The following is a 12,435-nucleotide window of genomic DNA, read 5'->3' as shown; positions in this document are numbered from 1 at the left end:
CTCCTCCGATGGCTTCCCAGGAGCCCCCTCTCCCAATGCCGCAGCGCCCCCTGTGCCCTGAGCCCCGAAGCGCCTGGGCTGCAGAAGCCGGCCTGAAAGGCGACGTCCTGAGACCCAGCTGCAGGCGACGCCCCCCCCTCCCTCCACCCCCCGCCCCTGCTGGAGGCCCTGAGTCTCGGGGTGGTAGAAAGTGTCACAGTTGCCACCCCCCAGCTACTTGAGTGGGGAGCTAATTCCCGAGGGGGGGGGGACCCCGGAGGCTCTGAGGAGCAGGAAGTGCACGGGAAAACCCTCTTGGGCCCGGTGCTCTGGGGGGACCTGGGAAACCCGCAGCTGTGACGTTTGGCACCAAATCCGACTTGGCTCCAGACACCTCCACCGGGTGGAGGCTGGGGCTGGGCTGAGGAATCAGGGGGCCACATGGGGGCCTCCGCATGTCTCCCCCAAACTGGCCCCCACCCCAAACCTGTGCCCAACACTCGGGACTTTCAGAGGCCACATCCCAGAGTTCCTGTTCCCAGTCCCAGTCCTGAAAGGGACCCCGGACGAGCGGCTGTTCTCACAGCAGAGCCTCGTCCTGAGCCCCTGGGTCTCACAGCCCAGGGAGCTTTCTCCTGTGCAGGGAGGTGCCCTCGGGTCTGACCCCACAGCTCCCCTCCTCCCCTCCGCAGCTGTCCCGAAGACTCTGAAGAGCACAGCTGGGGGAACTGAGGCCCAGAGAGGGCAAGTGTCTGGCCCAAGGCCTCACAGCGAGTTAGGGCCTCACCCATCTTTAACCAGCACCCAATGTCATGACCAACCAGCGCTAAGTATGCAGATCAAGTGACGGCCCCGCCCCAACCCCTCCGTGCACATACACACGCACACGTGGATGCACACACCGGGCCAGCCCCTCAGAGCAGCCCCTCCGGCCTAAAGGTGCAGGCGCTGAGCCAGGCACGGGGTGATGGGAGGGCTCGCCCGGGCTGGGGCTCCGGGCCCCTTGCGCTGCCTCTCATGGGGCTCCCACTTCTGGCTCGGCCTCTGGGCACCGACGCCTCAGGGCCTCCAGAGCCAGTGACCTATGGCTCCCAGCAACTCTCACCTAACAAGTGAGAGGCCATCTTGGTTCACAAGGGCCTGGATTCCTGAGCCCAGGGAGCGGCACAGGCCAGGCAGCTGGTGTGTGAGGCGTAGTTTCTCAGAAAGGTGAGCAGCCCTGACCAAGGCGGGGTGCTGGGGTCATTAAGGTGGGCACCGACGCCGCCTGCAGGGGACTCCAGGGCCTGTGCCCTGACTCAGTTAATGCTGCTGCCCACTCCCCGCCTGTTATGGGGCAACCCGTAAGAGACGACCACCAGAGCCAAAGGGTAGAATTTAGGAGCCTTGATTAGCTGGCCAGTGACTACAGTTACAGCTCCCCGCCGGAGCAAGGACCGAACTGCAGCCCCGACCAGATGTAGAAGTGAGCTTTTATTCACAAAAACCACAAAACGGTTGGCTAAACACACACAAAGTTCGTCACTCCATTTCTCAACACAGGTCACAGACTCATACCTTTGAAAGGCCACAGGTTACAGATTCATACCTTTGAAAGGTCACAGACTCATACCTTTGAAAGGTCACAGGCTCATACCTTTGAAAGGTCACAGGTCACAGGCTCATACCTTTGAAAGGTCACAGGCTCATACCTTTGAAAGGTCACAGGTCACAGGCTCATACCTTTGAAAGGTCACAGGTCACAGGCTCGTACCTTAGAAAGGTTAGGCTCCTCACCCCTGGCTAAACCGTAACCTGCTTGTAAAAAATGTTAAGAGGGAGCTGTGGTCTTTGCCACAGAGCCAGAGACGGCGATGACCTAATTTAACTGTAACCTTCTATTGTTCCTAAGGCCTGGGGCGTTTATTACATTCCCTACTGGTCTTTACGGGAATCAAATCCTCGATTCAGCGTCCTCCTCTAAGATTCTGGAGTATTGGGTGTGTAAAACGATCAACTTTACAGCCTGTATTCGATTTTGTATGAAACTGAGGAGGCATTTGGCGATGCAGGGGCCAAAAAGGAGACCTAGCCACAGGAGGACTACCGGGCGCTAGGGGCGACAGGAGGGTGGTCAGCCAAGGGGCCCAGGAGGAAAGGTTTCCATACCGGTTGCCCTCCGCCCGCTGGGCCTCCTCCCGATCTGCCAGTCTTTTCCGGAGCTGACTGAGACTTTCTCTAATGGCCCCTGAGTGGTTGGTGTCAAAAACAGCAGGTTTCTCCTAAGGCGAGACATAGTCCACCTTGCTTTAAGAACAGAAGGTCCAGCCCTCTTCTGTTCTGAAGGACCACTGAGTTGACAGAAACATTACCTGGAACCCTCAGGTCTTGAGACAATTGTGCAGTCCTGGTTCCCAGGTACAGAGGAATTTTCTTTCTAAAAGCAGTAAGATCACAATCAATGGGATGTTCACATTACAATCAATAAGGCATTCAATCGAATGGGATGATTTATATAATTCAGAAAATCAAAATAACTTTTCTATGGTTAAGCCAAACAGCAGGGTTAGAGTTAAATTACAGTTTCTACCTGAGATGATTGCTACCATACTTCATTCCCCACTGGTTTTATGTACACGAGTCAAATCTTGGACTCATCCTTATTAGTTAGGGAATTGTACTGCCCCCCTAACTACAAGTAGTTTGACTGAATTAATTTTTCTAAACTGCCTGCGTGGCACATTTTAGTTCTATTCACTCACCCCACGTCTTTTAGGGGCATTCTCTATTCTGTTCCTGCTCTCCTGTCCCCTAGCACATCTAGCCCCACTTGGCCCTGGACTTTCTCACTGGCTAGTAAAAATGTTCTTACATTTATCAAGTCCCCTAGTGCCACGGTCCCCGTCAGTACTGTCCTCACTGAAGTCCAGTTCCCCTCCTGCGGGCGTCGAGCCTCCTCCTGGCCTGCGTGGAGCTCAGGCTAGGGATCTCATGGGTGAGGCCGCTGGCTGCCGGGATCCAGGCCGCTTCCTGGTGCAGGAGCTGGGAGTGGTGTAGCCAGGTCTGGATGCCGTCAACAGGGTGACATTGTATAATCCTTTCCAAGTTGGGGTGAGTCCTTGGGTAGTGAACTTCTTTGCCCACACCGAGTCCCCAGGCTGGAAAGGATGTAAGGGTCCGAGGTGGGCACCGGCAGGGCGTCTCACACAAGCTTATGGGTGGCTCTCTGGGTATACTGCAGAGCCTGCAAGGACTTGAGCAAGGAATGGTTATGACTTTTAGCTTTCAATTCCTCCCCTAACTTTGGGCAGGATCGGGGGAGGTCTACCAAACATGATTTCAAAAGGAGAGAACCCCTCCCGGTTGGGGGTACACCTGGCCTGTAAGTGGGCAAAGGGCAGGAGGTTGGTCCCGTTTTCACCGGTTTCTGGGATAAATTTACATAAAGTCCTTTTAGAGTCCTGTTCAAACCTGCCCTGAATCTGTGGCTGGTATGCACAATGGAGTTTCCAATTCATGCCTAAGACCTGAGCCATACTTTGCTACCAAGGAGTGGCTGTTATCTGATCCTATGGCTGCTGGTAGCCCAAATCTAGGTAACATCTCCTGGAGTAATTTCTTGGCCATTATAGAGGCAGTTTCTGTCCTGGTGGATAGGGTTCAACCCATCCCGAGAAGGAGTCCATACTTATACCTCCCAATGCTCTCCTGGAGAGTTTTCCTGGGTCCGAATTCCCAGGGGGACCCCCCTACCTTGCTTAGCATTTACCTGTACACAGACAGTACATCTGGTGACTATGCTTTTAATTATCTTATCTAAGCTTTGTATATAGTACCTGCCTCTCAGACGTTCAGAAGTCTTGGTGACGCCTCGGTGGGTAGCCTGGTGTAACTGGGCAACTAAAGTCCGACCTAGAGCCTCTGGGACCAGCAGTCTGCCATCTGGTGGAGTCCACCACCCGTTTGGTCCTCTGGTAGCTTGCTTCTGTTCTGCCAATTCCTCCTCGTGTAAAGGCCCCACTGGTTTTTGGGCGGCTTCCTTGGCAGCTTGGTCTGCAGCTGGTTTCCTTGGGTGGTCTAGGGTGACTACCACCGCCCACTGTATACCAGATTTCATCCTGTACATAACTGCTCCCATCTTGTACATAACAGTACCTTGTCTGGTGATAATAGCGGGACATCTGACAAGTCTGGGCGAGCTGTCTGTACTGCGTCTGTTACCTCTATGCAGTCATGGATGGGCTCCTCCGAATCATCATCTGGGAACAGGCTAGCAGGGTTGATGGCCAGTGTCTTATGGAATCGGATGCAGGGCTGGTCCAGGAGAAGAGCTTGGTACTGGGTGACTCTGGTGTTTGAAATCCATCTCTCCGGAGCATCTCGAAGAAGGGCTTCCACAGCATGGGGTGTTGTCAGGGCTAGTTCCTAGCCCCAAATCAGCTTATCTGCCCCCTTTTCCAGCAATGCTGTGGTGGCCACTGCCCGAAGGCACGTCTCTTAGACAGATAGGCCACAGGTCTCTTCCAGGGACCTAGAGTCTGGGTGAGAACCCCTTTGGCAATGCCCCTTACCTCACTCACGTAGAGGTGGAAGGGCTTCCTGACGTCTGGCAAGGCTAGGGCAGGTGCTGAGACGAGAGCCTTCTTTAGCTCCTCAAAAGCCCGTTGTTCCACTGCGGTTCAGTTTAGCAGCTGCATTCCCCAAGTACTTGAGTATAAAGGTTTAGCAATCTCCGCGAACCCCGGTATCCACAGGTGGCAGTATCCAACTGCCCCTAAGAATTCCCGAACCTGCTTCTTGGTTGTAGGCATGGGGATCCGTAAGATTGCCTCTATTCGACTGAGGGAGAGGGTCCGTCTGCCTTTGCTAATGTTGTACCCCAGGTACGTGACATCAGAGGAGCACAACTGTGCCCTCTTCGCTGAACCCCGGGAGCCTAATGCTTGTAAGGTGCCTAACAGGCCCCAGTGGCTTGTGGACGATTTTCCTCAGTATCTGCTGCCAGCAGAAGATCACCTACATACTGGAGTAGGGTACATTCTGGATTCTCCTGCCTAAAGGCAAGTCGGTCCGAGCTCAAGGCTTTATCAAAAAGGCAATTACAACCCCAGTGAGCAGAGGGCTCGGGAGATGGGAGCTGGATAGGTGGAGGCAGCTCCCATGAGTGGAGGTGCTCCCGCCACGGGGGGAGCCTGGGGGGAAAGCATTGTCATCTGGCAGTCCTTTTCTCTCTGCTCCCCCTGGAAAAAGCGCTTGCCTCCAGCCAGCGACGGTGGCATGGTGGGGGCCAGCGGCCCTTATGCTGGCCAGGGAAAACATGCCCTGCATATTACGAAGCGCTCCTGTGGCAGTGGGTTGGGTACCAGGCCCCTGCCATCGTACCAGTCCCCTGTGGCAGAGCAGCGATCAGACCTCTCCCAAGGAGTGCACTGGAAGGGGATATCAGCCCCTCCTCTGCTAGCAACAACAGGTACCGAACCCTTTCAGTACATTTGACCAGCTTTATTCCCGCCCACCCTTACAGATTCCAGGGCCCATTGTCTTCCTTTAACCAGCAAGCCAAATGACACTGGCCTGTATTATTTCCTATTGTGAGTTAGAGGAAGACAATCCCTGTGGAGGTAAATGACTCTTAGTCGACCTGGAAAAGAAGGCAGAGGATGACAAGGGTGCAGGGGAATTTTACTAAAAGCCTGGAGGGTCTCCTGAAAGAAAAGATCCTTAATTCAGCACAGGCAGGGGGCGGGGCCCATAAAAATCTCTCTGCCCTGAGGAGCTGTGAGCCCACCCCTGAATGTCCCAATCAGACTAGAAAAGCCACAAATACCTTTAAATCTACCCCAGAATCCCAAATTCTCAACCCAACACAGCAAAATCACAGAGCAAATCCAAGTCCCTAGTAAACAAACATAGACAGAAATTCTTACGAGTTAGGCGGGCCCACTCCACCTCTGACAGAGAGCAAGCACCCTTGGGAAAAGAACCCAGAGGCCGCTCGGGGCGTTTTGCTACCAGTCAGAGCACTCCGCCCTAAATTACATGTGTGTTGTTGTGTGTTTTCTCTCTCGCAGACTTCCATACTTACATGAACAAATCATTATACCCAGGTAGACATACAAACATCAAATAAACATCTGCACTTACACCCTTTCAGTGAACAAGTACTCTTACAGCCTTGGGATCTTGAGCAGATAACAGGAACACTGCCCAAGTCCCCTGATGGGGGCCTGACAAGAACAGATGTGGGGCCTCCCTTTCCCACATCCCAGGACAGGATTCTTGACCCATGTCTCGTCCAGAGAGAAACGGTCCTCATACTGAACAAAGAAAACAAGACTAAATAGACACGACAACTAGATACATCCCCCATTAACAACTTTGAATCACCACGGAAACTCAGGAGATGTTTAGAAGGGTTTTTTTTAAAAAAAAGAAAATAAAACAAAACAGAAACAAACATAAAAACAATTTTACATCGGCGCATGCCACATTTACACCACAAAATACCAACAAATCAGTTTCAGTTGTGCAGAGATACAGAACAAGTCCCTGAACAGAGGCAGTAGAAAACCCCCTAGGAACGCTTCTCTTTTACCTTTTTTAAAAGACAGGTCAGACTCGAACCCTTAGCCGGTCTGAGTTTTGACTTCCCTCCTGGAAGTCCCAGAGACGGTGAATAACATCTAGAAGCCATTCCTCCAGATACAGGACAAGTCCCTTAGAGATCCTTGATAACCAAGATCAGTAATCCATTCACACAATCCCTGACCCATTTTGACAAAGACAACAAAGAACAAAGACAAAACAAACCAGACAAATGCAACCAAAGGTTGCCCAGACCAGGACCCCCAGACGCCGTTGCGTCCGGGCAGTCGGACTCCGAGGTTCTGCTGCGTCCAGCCCTCTTTTGAGTACTAAAGGGAACGTTCCACAACCAGAAACCAGAAACCAGATTCTCACCTCCCCACTGGAGGTCCAGGTGGCTCGCTCTTTCGGATCACAATTTAGAGGAAAACACTCTTTTTCCCTGGAACCTGGGCCAGAGACCGGAGGTTCCTTTACTGGGGCAGCCACTGGCAACAAGGCTGGATTTTTAACTCGCTGGGGCCTCCAAATGTTATTGGGCAACCCGTAAGAGACGACCACCAGAGCCAAAGGGTAGAATTTAGGAGCTTTGATTAACTGGCCAGCGACTGCAGTTACAGCTCCCCGCCGGAGCAAGGACTGAACTGCAGCCCCGACCAGATGTAGAAGTGAGCTTTTATTCACAAAAACCACAAAAACGGTTGGCTAAACACACACAAAGTTCGTCGCTCCATTTCTCAACACAGGTCACAGGCTCATACCTTTGAAAGGTCACAGACTCATACCTTTGAAAGGTCACAGGTTACAGACTCATACCTTTGAAAGGTCACAGGCTCATACCTTAGAAAGGTTAGGCTCCTCACCCCTGGCTAAGCCATGACCTGCTTGTAAAAAATGTTAAGAGGGAGCTGTGGTCTTTGCCACAGAGCCAGAGACGGCGATGACCTAATTTAACTGTAACCTTCTATTGTTCCTAAGCCCTGGGGCGTTTATTACACGCCAACGAGGAGGCTCTTCACCACATCTGTGTCAGTCTTTCGTCAATGCAGCGGACACTGCCCGCCTCTCCCCGCCATCAGCGATCCCAATGGAATCCCAGGGCCAGGAATGTGCGGCAATCAGGGCGCGGGCGGCCGTCACGAGCGCAGGCGGAAGTCCCGCAGAGCTACATAAAGCAGGGAGGCCCAGGCACACCTGCACCAGAGCCCGCAGCCTCCAGGGAGCAGCCCGCAGCGGTGAGTACAGCCTCTGCTCCCACAGGAGCCCCTTGGGCCAGGCAGGGGGACAGCCCTCACCCTGCAGCCAGAGCTCACACTCGCCCGCCCGGGCTCCCACCCCAGGCCCCTCCAGCCACACCCTGGAAGTTGGGACCCAATTTCGAGCGTCCCAACCTTCCATCAGGTTCTTAAAAGGGTCCATGACCCCAAAAGCTGAGAAGGGCCACTTCCTTCTGTGCATTGAGGGGTCCCCCTTCCGGCGGCCCAGGCCATCCCCCAGCGGATCCATCCACCATTCAGGGCGCCTCCAGTTCAAGCAGCTGCAGCAGTGCTTCCTGTAGGAGGGGCACCTGTGGGAAGCAGGGTCACCCAGGCCCAGGGGAGGGGCTCCCTGAAGCTGGCCTGAGGCGGCTCCAGCCCCAGGCTGCTTTGGGACTTCTGTAAGGCTTGCTCACACAGTTCACTCGGGATGTCTTGGAGGGAACCGCCTGGAGAGAGCCCTGGAAGCCGGGTGTCCTCTCCCATCCAGCTCTTTATTCCAGCCTCGGTTCTCAGAGGGCCAGCCAACCTGACTCCCACGGTCATTACCGAAAAGGCTTCCTTTGCGAGGGACCCAGCAATCACGGCTGAGGCAGGAGCATGTCTGGAAGTTCTAATCCGGGTTCAAACCCCCCTCGTATCACCACCCATGTAGCAATTCCTGAGCCAAGCCCAGTTAGGCATGGGCTTGCCCCCACCCCCACCCCCGCTGTCACAGTAAAGCTGTGAGATTGGGGCCAGTCACTGGTGTGGGCCTGCTGCCTCCCTGAAAAGGGATAAGGAAAACCATGAGGGAGGTGGCAAGGGCAGACTGAGCCGTGGACAGAAAGCAATGCCCACAGGCCACGAGTCAGGAGCCTTTCACTTTCTGTGTGACCTGGCACAATCTCCTAGCCCCGTGGTCGGCAATCTCAGCTCGCGAGCCACATGCAGCTCTTTGGCCCCTTGAGTGTGGCTCTTCCACAAAATACCACGTGTGGGTGCGCACGTACAGTGCGATTGAAACTTCGTGGCCCATGCTCAGAAGTCGGTATTTTGTGGAAGAGCCACACTCAAGGGGCCAAAGAGCTACATGTGGCTCGCGAGCCGTGGTTTGCCGACCACTGGCCTAGCCTTTCTGACTGTTTTCTTGGTGGGAAAATGGAAATAACAGTGCCTAAAAGTGAGGTTTATTGTGAAGATGAAGTGGGGACCGCCGGTGCCCCAGCCACGCTCCTCTCCGGGCGGGTGTCTGAGTTAGACGCTCCTCTCCGGGTGGGTGTCTGAGTTAGACCAGGTTCATCAAATCCGCTTCCTGCTTTTGGGAGCAACTGGTTTCCAAGGGAGAGACATTAGCAGCGTCCCAGCTGAACAGTTTCACGGGACCCATTTATTTCCAAGTTGGAACCGAGAGGTTGTGCTATAAACTTGCTGCTCCGAGGCTGAGAGGATATGGCTCAAGAGTCAATACTTACAATGAGAGAAGAACGAACCCAAATTCGCACAGCTCTCCCGGGCTGCCTGTGTGCTGCTGGGAGCCACTCCGCGCGGTGGGATTAGACCTCCACGGTTACTGCCGCCAAACCCAGAGATGGCAGGAGAGGGAGACCAGCTAGCTGGGGCAACCAGCGCCTACACCTGCTATGGAATACAAGCCCGGTCCCCCGGCGCAGTGACACTTCTTCCCGCTGCGTGCAAGCTGGGCCCCGCTGAGCCCCCAGCTTACGCCTCTGATGGCTGCCCGGGCCCTGGGAAGTAGCTGACCAGTGCTGTGCGGGGTCCACGGGAGCAGCCTGTAACTTTTCCCTCTTTCCTCTGGGCCAGATGGTGCGCCTTCACTTGCTGTCCTGCCTCCTCCTCCTGCCGCTGGCCGCCTGCTTTCCTCTCCTGGACAGAGAAGCGCCCATGGACACCACGGGGGGCACTGGAGGCGGAATGAGCTGGGCCGACCTGGCGGGGGGACACGCAGCCCCCTTCCCGTGGGGGTCCTCGCAGTGGCCGAGAGCTCCACACCCACAAGCCCGGCTCGTCGTGGCCAAGGAGCTGCAGATGTCGGGCCGAGCGCGTGCCGACTTCAGGCTCCGGTTCAGGAGGCAGGATGACGGCCGTGGGGTCGCCGGCTTCCTCCAGGCTGATGGCGAGAAGGCTAATAGCCCGTTAGGGACGCTGGCCGACGAGTTCAGCGGCTACGGCAAGAAGAAAGGCGGCTTCAGCTTCCGCTTCGGCCGGCGGTGAAGGGCCCGGGGCAGCCTGCCCAGGGTTTCCCCTCGGCCCCCTCCCCGCCTCAAAGAGCCTGCAAAGGGGTGGTGTCACTGTAATAAATGATTAGCTGGAGGCCTGGTTAGGTGGTGCTTTTGATTTCCAACTTTGCTGAAGCAAAAACCCGCGTCGTGTCCAAAAGGAGGTGACCAAAAGCAAGCTGCCCCCTGCGGCGGTTCTCAGGGCCCTCGGGCCCTGCTGGTCGTGAACTTGCACAGGCAGCTGGCTGCGCGGGCTGCGAGCTGCAGGTAGGAAGGCTGATCAGTGGGGCAATCAAAGCTTTAACAGTCTCCATGGTGATGTCTGGAGCGGACATCCAAGTGCAATGGCGGATGAGTGCATTCCACTGGGCCGAGTATGGCTCTGAAAGTTAGAAATGAGAATCTTGTTCTTCACCCCATTAACACACGTTCCCTCCGGCAAGAATCCTGCTGCGGTGCCGCGACGCCCTTCCGGACCAGCTGCCCCCTCCCTCCTGATGACCGCCCTGCTCGGTGGCACCGCCTTTGTCCAGTCTCTCGTGGGAGACGGACAAGAAATACGTTTCTGCTGCAGCAAGGCTGCATTGCAAAGGCTCCGAATATGAAATGTGGCGTGTGCACCTTTTGAAATAAAAGCTGTAACAACTGCAAACGCTAAGGGAAAGCTTGCCTGCCTCTCGCCTCGAGGTCCTCTGTGCCCTGGGCACTTGGCCTTCCTGGGCTGCCAGTGCCTGCACTTTGGGGAGATGGCAGCTGCACACCTCCAGCACCCCCTAATTGGCTGCTGGTAAATGCCTGTGGTCAGAGGGAGAGGGGAACACACGCGGTGCACTTCCTCCTGCACTCGGCTGCCCCTCCCTGGCCTCCTCCAAGCGGGGAGCACTCTGAAAGCCAGCTCTCTGCCCGGGAAGCCTGCTCCGCTGGAGGGGCTGCAGCTTGGGGCGAGGTGGGGCATCGCTACTAACGCAGCTCTGGTGTTTCTCCCCCCCCCGCCACCCCCCCCCCCACACACACACACCTGTCTTGTCAGACTCCGCAGTCTGACGCTTCTCACTCCCTGGCTGCTTCAACCGCTGAGAAGACCTGTATTGATGTTACCATGACAACATCTCCCTTCCTCTTTGGGAGCTGCTGCTTGCCCCTGTTCGCAACTGAATAATTTTCCATTGAGCTGTCACAATTAATTGGTGGATTTTTATTGGCCTTTTAGGACCACGCTGGGCTGGACCCAGCTTGGCACCGTGGCGCATTTCGCCGTGTTTTCCAGCCTATTAGCGACTTACATTCCCCAGCAGCCGCGCTCCGTCCTTGGCAGCTAGAGAGCGACTTCACTGAGTTCGCCGAGTGGGGCAAACTGGGTGGTACAATGGGATGGGCTAGGCTGCGGCCAGCGGCCTCCCCCTGGCGCGCATGCTCCTCCAGGTGCCCTGGGGCTCCGGGCGGCTGAGGGACCAGACCGAGCGTGGGAGGCACATGGTCCTCTCACCTCCACCACGTCCACGGAGGGGGCGATCCAGGGCTCCTGCTGCTAACGTAATGGTCCGATGGGGATGGAACACACACCCCCCACCTTCGCCGCCCGGGCCTCTGTCTGCTGGTAACAGAGGCAGACACTCAGGCCTCACCCACAGAGGACAAACCTCAAAACAAGCCGCGTGTCCATAAAGGACAGCTTCGCGCTCAGATCCTGTCCTAGGGTGGCAGCTGGGACAAGCACCATGGCAGCCCAGCCGTCTCACCGTGGGTGCGCGTTCCCACCTGGCCAAAGCGGGGGTGGGAGACGGCAACCTGGATCACCATTAGCTCATGCACACACCCACACGGGACCCAGGGAGCGTGCTCCCGAGACCAGGTCAGACAGACCAAGGGCCAACGGCGGCAGGGGCCCCTGGCCGGCCCTCACTTGCCGATTCCCACCCGAGAACCTGGAAACGCGCACCTTAAAAGAAGAGGCATTATTAGCCGTGGAGTCACCAAGGCTGCGACGCTCCTGTGGGATCAGAGGAACCTCCACGAGGAGAGCAGAGGTGAAGGGAGAGGCGGCCTTCAAGGCTATGGGTGTCCTGTCACTAGGCTCCCACCCTTAAACAGGAATCAACAACAGGGCTACCCTTCCCAGGTGCCAGGACATCCGCGCCCAATAACCCTGAAAATCAGCACAACCCAGCTGCTAAAGGCACTCGCCCGTCAAATCCACTCCCGATCTGTGTGGCTAAATCTCCTCTCTCACCCAGCCCACTCGACCCCACGGGCTCTGTGGAGGTTTGGGGCCTCCCACGCTACTCCCGCGCCCGCCACTCTCTCCTTGGTGGGGAAGGTTCCTCTCCAGACGGACAGGCTCCTGGCCAACAGCTCTGGAAGCAGAGTGGCTCCCCTCCAGCGCAGGCTCCCCGAGCAGTTGGCATCGCTCACCAAGT

The 12,435-nt window shown here is 55.9% G+C and overlaps 1 protein-coding gene across 1 annotated transcript; it reads left to right on the top strand.

Moving 5' to 3' along the window:
- Window positions 1-7,751: 7,751 nt before the first annotated feature.
- Window positions 7,752-10,013, top strand: QRFP (pyroglutamylated RFamide peptide; the record flags this gene model as incomplete). The annotated part of the gene is made up of 2 exons (XM_081103969.1): window positions 7,752-7,778; window positions 9,603-10,013. The coding sequence occupies exon 2, from the start codon at window positions 9,603-9,605 to the stop codon at window positions 10,011-10,013; it is 411 nt and encodes a 136-aa protein (XP_080960095.1). The 5' UTR covers window positions 7,752-7,778.
- Between the last annotated feature and the right edge of the window lie 2,422 nt (window positions 10,014-12,435).

This window comes from Myotis nattereri (genome assembly GCF_964212035.1).
Source record: "Myotis nattereri genome assembly, chromosome: 12".
Classification (NCBI taxonomy): Eukaryota; Metazoa; Chordata; class Mammalia; order Chiroptera; family Vespertilionidae; genus Myotis; species Myotis nattereri.
The sequence above is the reverse complement of the archived record's forward strand: the minus strand, read 5'-3'. Positions and strand labels throughout refer to the sequence as shown.